The sequence below is a fragment of the Quercus lobata genome, chromosome 5, assembly GCF_001633185.2.
Source record: "Quercus lobata isolate SW786 chromosome 5, ValleyOak3.0 Primary Assembly, whole genome shotgun sequence".
Classification (NCBI taxonomy): Eukaryota; Viridiplantae; Streptophyta; class Magnoliopsida; order Fagales; family Fagaceae; genus Quercus; species Quercus lobata.
The window spans coordinates 37,154,713-37,165,815 of record NC_044908.1 but is presented as its reverse complement, the minus strand read 5'-3'; the positions used below and the strand labels follow the sequence as shown (position 1 = coordinate 37,165,815).

Here is an 11,103-nt window from a genome sequence, read left to right as displayed (position 1 = left end):
TTAAAAAGTAAGTTCAATCTTCCGTGGTTGTGTGGGGAGACTTTAGTGAAATCACAAAGATAGATGAAAAATTAGGAGGCAGGTTCATACCAAGGAGACAAATGGAAGCCTTTCGGGATGTGCTTGACGAATGTGAGTTCAAAGATTTGGGCTTTATGGGAGGAAAATACACTTGGTATAGGGGGACAGGAGGGGGCAACACCATTTGGGAGAGGTTAGATCGTGTTGTTGCCACCACTGATTGGATAGACATGTTCCCTACTACAAAGGATGTGCACTAATGTGGGTCATCAGAACATAAGCCCTTAATCATCCGGTTAAAAGGGATCCAATTAAGCAACGAAAACCATGGAGATTTAAATAGATGTGGCTTGAGGATGTCAGATGCAGTAAAGTTGTTGATCTAGCTTGGAGACTCAATTTTTCAGGCAACTTGATGATGCAAGTGGAAGGTAAAATAAAGGAGTGTCAAGCAAAATTAAAATAGTGAAGCCAAGTTTCACTTGGGAGTATTACTCGTGCCTTGAAAAAAAAAAAAAAACAGCTGAAGCAAGTAGAACTGAGGGCAACTAGGGAGAAACAATGGATGCAGTTAACCGATTAAAATGGGCGATAAATGAATTATTGATCAAGGAGGAAAAGATGTGTAAATTGAGATTAAGGGCTTTATGGTTGAATGAAAGGGACTAGAACACAAATTTTTTTCATAAATCGGGCATCCCACAGGTATAAGAGAAACATAATTGAGGAGTTGAAAAATTAAGCAGGAATCATTTGCATCGATGAAAGGGAGATCTTAAGCATCCTGATTGACTTTTATCAACATCTTTTCACTTCAGCCCCACCATCATATATGGAGGAAGTTTTAAGGGCAGTACCTACTATGATTACCGAGGAGCAAAATGCCATGTTAGTTGCGGAGTTTGTTAAGGTCGATGTTGATGAAGCACTGAGACAAATGGAACCGTTAAAGGCATTGGGACCCGATAGGTTACCTCCATTATTCTACCAAAAATTATGGCCATCTATTGGGGAAGATGTTTCAAGTGCATTCCTAAGCTGCCTAAACTTAGGTTCTATGCCACCCTCAATTAATCGCACTTATATCACTTTAATCCCCAAAGTAAAAAGCCCTAATGTAGTCTCTGATTTTCGCCCTATAGCTCTTTGTAATGTCATCTATAAACTTGCATCAAAGGCTGTTGCTAATAGGCTTAAAAAAGTTTTACCAAATATTATTTCTAAGTCACAAAGTGCTTTTCGGTCTAACAAAGCAATTTCAGATAATAATTTGGTGGCCTAAAATTAGACACAAGTAAGGCGTATGGCTGGGTAGAGTGGAAATTTTTTATTGAAATTTTGAAAAAAGGGCTTTTGTGATACTTGGTTGACCCTCATTCATGAATGCATAAGCAATGTGTTCCATTCAATCTTAGTAAATGGGGAACCCAAAGGTGTAATCTCTCCTACTAGGGGAATCCGCCAAGGGGACCCATTGTCACTATATCTTTTCTAAATGTGCTCGGAAGGATTGAATAAAATGCTTCAACAAGCTACAAGGGATGATTTGATTCAGGGTTTTTCATTATGCAAAAATGGACCAAAGATTACTCACCTATTTTTTGCAGATGATAGCTTATTATTTTGCCGGGCAAGGATGGAGGATTTGCAAGCTATCCAACATATTTTATTGCTATATGAGGGGGTGCATGGACAACAAATAAACCAAGGAAAGACAACTCTCTTTTTTAGCAAAGCAATGATGGAAGACAAGATGAAGGAAATTCTAAATTTTCTAGGGGTCCCAGAAATCAAGGAGTATGAAAAATACCTTGGGTTGCCAGCTATTATGGGAAAAATTAAAAAGGAGAGCCTCAATTTTATTAAGGAAAGGGTGTGGGCTAAGCTCCAAGGTTGGAAAGAAAAAATTCTATCTCAATCAGGGAAAGAGATTTTGCTTAAGGCGGTGGTACAAGCAATCCCTACATTTGCAATGAGTTGTTTCAAATTGCCGGTGGGTTTGTGCAAGGAAATAGAGATGCAAATCAGAAAATTTTGGTGGGGTGAATGTGGTGGTCAAAGTAAAATCCATTGGAAGAGTTGGGAAGTTTTATGCCAACTGAAATTAGAGGGAGGAATGGGGTTCAAATATTTGGTGAGATTTAATGAGGCTATGCTTGCTAAACAAGTGTGGAAGCTACAAACAGAGCAAACTTCCCTACTGTATAAAGTATACAACACAAAATATTTCCCCACAAGTTCGATGTTTGAAGCAAAAAGTAAGAAGGGATCATTCGCTTGGCAGAGCATCCTTAAAGCAAGGCATGTTATCGAGAAAGGGATGTTGTGGAGAGTGAGTGATGGGTCTAAGATTTGGGTGTTCCATGACAATTGGATTCCTGAGTGTTTTCCAACAAAGGCACCACACACTCAAGACATTGAAGATGACTTAAATGTTTGTTCACTCATTGATCAGACAACAAATGAATGGAATGAGCAAATGATTGACCAAAAGATTGCTCCATTTATGGCTCACAGAATCAAGGCCATTCCTTTATGCAGAACGGCGTAGGGAGACTACTTGGTATGTCTGTGGACTCGAGATGGTAGTTACTCTATAAAAACGGGCTACCAGTTACTTGGAGAGGTGGAGAATACTGGGGTTGCATCAGGGTCCAATAGTACTGATTTAAAGAACTTTTGGAAGGGCGTATGGAGTTTGCGGATTCTGAATAAAATGAAGCATTTCTATTGGAGAGCATGCACAGAGTCCCTCCCAACCTTGGCAAATTTATATCGGTGGAAAGTAGTAGACTTACCTCTATGGAAGAGCAAATAAAAGGGTCATCCATGCTATTTAGGACTATGATAATGTGAAATAGTGTTGGGAACTCAGCTTTAATAAATTACGAAACCAACACCACGCGTTGAGATTATTTGCAGACTCGATGTTCTTCATAAGGCAACAAGAGGAGAATGTTGAGTTGTTCACTACTTTAGCTTGGTTCATTTGGGGCAGACAAAATAAATGTCATTTTAATGAGCCAAGGTTGCCACTTGAGAAGCTTCATAAAGCAGCAATAGCTTTACTAGCAGAATTTCAAGGGAAAGCTGAAGCCAAACCTGAGAGGAAAAAAATTCAGCCTCAACGTTGGACACCACTAGAATAGGGAGTTTACAAGGCGAACTATGACAGAGCATATTTTGTGGAGGAGGAAAAGGTTGGGATCGGAGTTGTGGTAAGAAATGACTTGGATCAAGTAATGGGCTCATTAGTAGAAAAAATAGAAATGCCTTCAATAGTGGAAGTGCTTGAGGCGTTGGCTGCAAGGAGAGCAATGATTTTTATGGAGGAGCTGGGCTTGAGACAAGCTATATTTGAAGGAGATTTGGAGATTGTTGTCAAAGCTTTAGTAGGTGATTGTCCAGTTCGGTCTAGTATTGGACATATTGTAAAATACTGTAAGTCTTTAATGGGTGTGTTTCAAACTTGCACTTTGTCTTATGTTAGGCGGTAGAGCAATGGTGTGGCTCATGCTTTAGCTTAGAGAGCGAGGAATTCTTCCCCTTTATCTATTTGGATGAATCTGTTCCAAGAGACATTTCCTACCTAGTTTATGTTGATGTGACACCATAATTTTTCGCTGATTAATAAAGTGGTTCTATATTTCTTCTCAAAAAAGAAAAAAGAAAAAGAAAAAAAGAATAGGGTAAACAATTACCATGCGGAATAGGCTTCATTATCAAATTATATAATATTGCAACACTAGTTTATTTGTATTTATCATTGTTGTATTAAAAACTTGTAAACATGGGTATCCAGTATCTTATTATTTGTTTTATTTTTATATCATTGACTGTTTTATCAACAACACTAACTTGTTTTGCTTTAATTTGGTTTTTGAATTTCTATTTAGGTGTTCTCTTCTTTTCAAAGTTACTAGTCAATATAATGCCTATAATTAGTGATGAACAAATATGCCCTGGAAAGAAAATGAAGATATTTATGGTAATATTATGTAGAATTTTGATTGTCAAGGGAAAATATCTGTTTGGAAAATGGAGTTTGACTTACAAGAGCATGCTCACCAATGATATAATGAATATGCTAAAGAAGTTTGTTGGGAAATTTAGACCCCGGTTGATAGAATTAACAAGTTTTAAACCCACATTGTTAATTAGATTTATTATGAATAAATCCTTTTAAAACAAACAAACATCAATATCATGTCAATATCATGCACAGTAGAATAGTAAATAAGATAAGATATGATGACCCAGGAAAACTAATGAAACAGACTAACTTCACAATAAAAAACATGGGGGGAAACCTTCATGAAAATCAATTCACTATAGTAAAGAGAAGTTTCAAATCTAGTACAAAACCTTCGTCCCTAGACTCTACAATCCCCAAATATGAACTTACAGCAGAGTCCTTCTATCACTTCATAACCTTTTTCAAAATATGAACGTCACCCTTTTGCTCGGATCTTAGTACGTGACTCACAGCAATCTTGAAGAAGGTTGTTGGTTGCAGAAATCTTCACTTCACCAACAATGAAGAACATGAAACTCCTTGGTTACAAAACCCTTTGGCGCAAAGATGTAGTAGCTTCTTTCAGAGAGAACAAAGCACTAGGTCACTTTCTGCATGTGTTCTCCATCTATAACGGCTTTTAAAATAAGTCTTATATATGTCTAGGGTTGTGAGAAAAGAAACCCTACACATGTGTTCTTTCAGAGGTATCTCTCTCTCGGCTACCTTTGGCGTTATGGCAAGAATCTGGGCCAAATTTTAAGGGATTGCCAAAGGTAAATGGAGTCGCCACCAATCATTGGGTTTTTCTAAGGTGTGATTGGTCACCTATTTCTAGTTGATTTTATTACCAATCCTAGGCTAAGAAAAAGGTCATTTTTCCTAATCTAATGTGGATGGCAAAAAAATCTTGATTCTTAGGTTCAGAAATTTGGTTACGTGTGGGGAAGGTATTAGGCACCCCACAACGCCTGTCCAAGGATAGTCATTTGTTTTGATAAAACCTTAATTTTCAGAAATTGACAGTAAAAACATGATTTTGGCATTGGCTTTTGGGGCTTTACATGCATGGGGGCTTTAAGGTTTTGGCTTTTGAAAGGGTGTGGTCCTAATCTATGCTTTCCTAAGGCATTCAAGAAAAGTGTTAGATTTCCATTATGAAAATTTGTCGAGAAGTCACCTTACTTTTGCAGAGGAAATTAGGTATCGCTAGCCTTAGGTGACATGAATTGTGACAATCACGCCAGAAAGGGGCAAGCAGGTATATATATACATGCATCATGCACAATGCTAGCACACAAAGCAAGAAAGTAAATGCCTACATCCCTAGAGCATGGCCCAAAATATAAGTGCCGGTAAATAAACTGGGGTCGCCATACTCTAGAGATGAGGACGAATGGTACACAGCATGATATACCTAATACAGACCATCTAACGGAGAAAGGGAAGAGGAAGGAGGGGGGGTTTTAAAAGAGTACATAACCAAAGGGGAAATAGCTAAACTACTAAACCTACTAACTGTAGCCGTTCGGCTTATATCGGCATGCTTGCGTCCAGACCCTCTTTGCTCATGCCTGGGAGACCGTGCCCTAGCTCCACGCGTCCTTGCTCTATATGTGTGCATGCAAAGGCAAAGACAAAAAACCAGCAAACAAGCAAGGGAAGGAAAGGATGCAAAGAGCATATGAAAAGGCATAAAGCGGATAAACATGATAGACATGGCAAGCATAGAATGTGACAGGAGATAGGGCAAGCAGGATGCACAAACGAACGAGAAAGCAAGCAAGCAAGCAAACAAACAAACAAACAAAAAGTGGTGTCTGCTAGGGACAAATGTAGGTTTGGATCGGATGTCCATAGCTTCATTGTGTTGAAGTATGGATGACACATTAGCAAGCAAGACTCATGCATGGACATGTAAGCAAGCGTGTAAAGTTGCAAAGAAAGCCAACGAACCTGCTAAAGGTGTCATACAAGGCAAAGCCTAGAACAAGAAAGGCTAACACAAGCATAAAGCATAGAAGCAAGCAAGCATAAACATGCAAAATGGGTGATCCAAACCCTTTGATATGGGCCAAGGTGTATGGACAATGACAAAGACCATGGGGTCTAGATTGGGTCCGAACCATTAGGCCAAAACACAAAAAAGAAAGATAAAGCGACAAAAGGGCTACAATAGCACATGGCATGGTAAACATAGCCTAGGCCTAGGCACACAAACATGGCATAAAGCGCACAAGCACATGGAAGATGGCATAAAGCATATAGAACATAGATCCAAGCACGCAAACATGTGAACACATAGATCTAGGCATATAAGCATGTATAGATGCGGATCTAAACATAAAACATGGAAAAAAGCATATGAACACATAGATCCGAGCAAAGCATAACCACAGACATGACATCGAGCATGTGAGCACATAACCCTAACATCAACGCAAAGCAAAAAGAGGAATGAAACTAAGGAAACATGGCATAAAACCCTAAGCATGTAGATCTAAGCATATAAGCATTTAGAAACATAGATCTAAGCATAAAAACATGGCAAAAAGCACATAAACACATGAATCTAAGCAAGGAACATACATAAAGTAAGAAACATGCTAAAGAAAGCAATAAATCATGTTATTATGGGAAAAGGAGTAAGAAAATGCTAGGAAAAAAATTTAGAAGGTTAGGGGTGTGGATAATAGCTAAAAAAAAAGCTACATCCACACCAACCCTTGGATAGATCTTCATTTTCATTTTCTAAAAAGGTATGGAACTCAAAAATCCAATGGTCGAATCAAAAGTTATGGCTCTCAGAAGTTTGCGGTGCGTCAATCAGTGTGTCATCCCAGTTTTCATGATATCTCGGCCGTTTTAACTCCGATTTCAACCCATGAAAAGTCGTTGGAAAGAGAATTGGATAATCTTTGCAATGGCATAGGTTTCAACCTGTTCTAACAGCCGAATCAAAATTAGGGTTTCTGGGGCCCACTAAGAGTCAACTCCGGGTCAAACTTGGTCAAAGTTGCTAAAAATATCTAAGGAGCTTGGGTTTGATATAAAACCATGAGTAATGTTGTTTTGTGAGGATTTTGACCTTGTTTGACCTTTAGTCAACCTAGGGTTAACTATGGGCACTTTGGTCATTTTGGCCGAAAAAGGCACTTTGAGCTCTCTGGTGTTCAAACGAGTTGTGCCACGCCATTATATATATTCTTGTGATCTCATGGTGAGAAAGTGATATTTTTGGGTTTTTCAGGGTCTGGCACGCCAATCGGGGGCAGACAAAATACGATATTAATAGTGTGAAACAAAGCAAGAGTGCATAAGTGTCTCATATTATGAAGATTTGAGGTAGGAGAAAATCAAATACACTCACACACAATCATAACTATGTGATGGAGACTATCACCTTTGAGGTACATCCTATAACTCCCACATTTCCTAGAAACACGTTTGTAACCATATTAAAAGCATTTTGATTCTTTTTGCTTTTATTTTTTCTTTGCATATTTTTCTTTTAAGCATGCCATGCATGGGCATATAAGAGAGAAAAGAAATACCCAATTATATAAGCCAAAACATCACAATTTTGCTATGCCAAAAGCACACGGATGTTATACATGATTGGCGGGCTTTAGTGGTGAGATGGTTATTTATGCCTTTCTCTTAGGATTTTCTAGTCCTTCCCATCAAAAAGAGTGATATGAGTATGAGATGTAAGAGATAACTTAATTTTACTAATCACAAACACGAGCCATAAAACTTACTTGCTTAGTTGTGCATAGAAATGCTCATCTAAGCTACAAGAGATACAAAGTTTAGAAACTTTGTTTCAATGGCCATTAAAGGTACACAAGTACCAACATACATAAACACACATTGTTTTTATATTTTTCTGATTTTTCTCTTTTTATTTTGAAAAATAAAAATAAAAATAAAAATAAAGACTAAACAACCAAAAAAAAAAAAAAAAACACAAATAACATGAAAGCATGAAAGAAAGATGCAAATACATGAAAGCATGATTCCAAAAGCAGATAAGAAATCAAGCAAAGAGAGTCCTAATTTAAATAGAAAGAACTAAAGCAAATGACAATAGAAAAGACAATTAAGTCTTAGGCTCCTTTCTCACTCACACAGCACGAGTCTTTGGCCGTGAAGATGAAAAGGCGTGTGTCCTACTATGTCTACTAAAGGACATAGAAGAATGAGAATTCTTTTAAAATTGAGTTAAAAAATTCAAGGCTTTTAATAACTCTCCAAAGAAAGGTATAGTTCCTTAAAAGGAAACCTGTGACTGTTTGGACACTTGCTTTTGAGGATACAACTTAAAACAGGATGAATGTGTCTAGAAACACCACAATGGTGACAAACATGAGTAGTTTAGGACTACTAGACTTCCTAGAGTGAGGTCTAACAAAGGATTTAGAATTAGACAAATCAGTTATGGATTTCATACCTTTATCACCATTCTCAGATTGGGGCACAAAAACAGTCTTTGATCTAGAAGCCGTGAAAGAGGAGGGACCGGAGGAGTCAACATATCCTAAGCCAACCTTATCAGAATTAGGCTTTTTAGCACTCAAAACCTCATCAAACTTTACACTAGACATCCTCTTTATTTGAGTTCTAGCTTGACTAAGCTCCATGTAAAGTTGTAATTTACAACTATGTTTTTGTTGGCTTTTATTCTGTACCAAATTTGATTGTAATTATGCTCAATCTTATGTACCCTGTATTTCATGTGAGATTTATTTGTAAGGGTTGTATGAGAGAGAGAGAGAGTGAAGACTTAAGGCAATTGAAGACTGAAGCTGTTTTCGCATGTATCTCGTGAGTAAGCTTCCCACGAAGTGAAGCATGTGCCCTACACATGACTGGAATGCGAAGAGTCAAGACAGGATAGAGACAACTAGTTTTCACGAGTGTCTTGTGGGTAAGGCCTTCCCGCGAGATACCCATAAAACATTCTGTTTTGCTAAACTGTCAATTCTGATACACTTTATCCTTATCCACACTATATATACCCCTATTACCCACACATGTTGAGGAGTGCTTCTGAGAGAAAACCCTAGCCACAAACCTTGAGAGTTAGAGATTGTTATACCCACAATTCTCTACACAATTGCTTATGGATTTTCCTCAACTCCTACCTCTCCATTCCATACCATTGAGAGTTTGATAGCCCAAACACTTACCACGCCCTTTCAGAGTGTCAAGTGAGGTTTTGGTGTTGCTGGGAAGTATTGGAAGAAGCCAGGCTTTGGCGGATGCAATTAGGTGTATTGCAGGATCTGAAGAGCTAGACAAGACATGGTTCCAAGAAGCTTTGTTGGAGTAGGAGCTTGGAGGGCTTATGTGTATCAGGTAGATTAGGCTTGGAGGGTCTCTTGCTAACCCATGTATCCCAACCGATTGTCTAGTAGATCAATTAACGCTTGGAGGGCAGCGGAGAGGTTTTTCACCGAGTTCTTCAGTTTCCTCTTCTATAGCACATCGGCATGTTATCTTATGTTTGCATTACTCTTCCCTACTCTTTTACCTTTCATTTTACTGCTGTGTTATAATGATTATGAGTTAGAGTAGTTTATTTGTTTATTCACTCTCATTTACTCTATTCCACACTTAGTATAAGTTAGAGTAAAATCAATCAAGCTATAACTTTAATTTGGGGGTCTAAATAGCTCTTATATTTTCACACATATTCAAGCTTTCACTTAACCTCAAGATTCTTGACCTTCTTATCTAATGAGGCGTTCTCCACAACAAGAGTCTTAACCAACCTTGTAGTCTCATCTGATTTGACTAATAGATCACCTTTTTCAATTTTTACCTCATTAAGCTCTTTTCTACAAAGAGGTAAAGCCTTTTTAGATTTTATAAACTTAGTGCATAGCTTATCATAAGCTTCCTGAAGGTTCAACTTCTTGGGTACTTCATCATCAAAAGAATTCTCATTGTTACTAGCACTCTCCACAATCACCTTATCGGCTATGGCAACAAAAGCCATAAAGTGACCACATTCATCCATATACTCATCAGAAGAGTCATTCTTAGTATCACTCAAGGTAGCAACCAACCCTTTATCATTTGACTTGTTAATCTTTTCCTTTATAAGGTAGTTTGGGCACTCTATCCTCATATGACCAAAACCTTTACACTCATGACACTGGATAAGGGGTTTCTCACTCTTACCCTTCCTAGGAGGTTTGTCCTTATCCTTTTTCCTATATTGAAGAAGCTTGATAATCTCATTAGCTATGAAGGTTAGATCCTCATCCTTATCATCATCTTCATCTTCATTTTTGCTTTCATCTTCATCTTCAGAGTCATCAATCTATTCCTCTATATCCTTAAGAGCCAAGTTTCTACTATTTCCACATTTTCCCATTAAACCTAATCCCATCTCATAGGTTTGAAGGTTCCCTACAAGCTCAGTCAAAGGAATTTGATCAATGTCCTTCACTTCTTTAATGGCAGTGATCTTGGCGTGGAATCTTTTAGGTAAAGACCTAAGGATTTTCTCAACAATTTTTGATTCTACTATAGATTCTCCAAAGTTGAAGGTAGAATTCACAATATCCTTGAGTTTAGCATAGAACTCATCAAAGGTCTCATCCTCCTCCATCCTTATTTCTTCAAAACTACTAGTAATTCTTTGAAGCTTCATAGTCTTTACTGCCTTGGCAACTTCTATGGATGAATTTTCTTGAATTCCTCATTGGTCACCCCACTAAAAAAAGCATTCAAGGCCCTACTGTTGAAATTTTCCACTTTGATTGTTGCTTCATCCTAATCCATTGACACTTCCTTTGGCTTAATCCAGCCAACTTCAACAACTTGCCATACTTTTTCACCTAGAGCCTACAAAAAAACTTTCATAAGAACTTTCCAATACACATAATTAGTGCCATCAAATAAAAGAGGAATCCAAAGAGATTGTCCACGATCCATGACAACGGGGATCAAGGATCACACTCAGGAAATTAATCCAATTAGAGTAAACTTACTCTAATACCACTTGTTGGGAAATTTAGAAAACGGCTGATACAATTAACAAGTTTTAAACCCAA

At 37.8% G+C, this 11,103-nt stretch overlaps 1 protein-coding gene across 1 annotated transcript; it reads left to right on the top strand.

Annotated features, from left to right (window-relative positions):
* The first annotated feature begins 1,762 nt into the window (after positions 1 to 1,762).
* On the top strand, positions 1,763 to 2,572 carry LOC115990422 (uncharacterized mitochondrial protein AtMg00310-like). The gene has a single exon (XM_031114257.1). It carries the CDS (start codon positions 1,763 to 1,765, stop codon positions 2,570 to 2,572), a length of 810 nt encoding a protein of 269 aa, XP_030970117.1.
* Positions 2,573 to 11,103: the final 8,531 nt, after the last annotated feature.

What these genes read in the sequence shown, in the direction of transcription:
- LOC115990422 (XM_031114257.1), top strand. Translation starts at nt 1,763, where the DNA reads ATGGAAGACAAGATGAAGGAAATTCTAAATTTTCTAGGGGTCCCAGAA.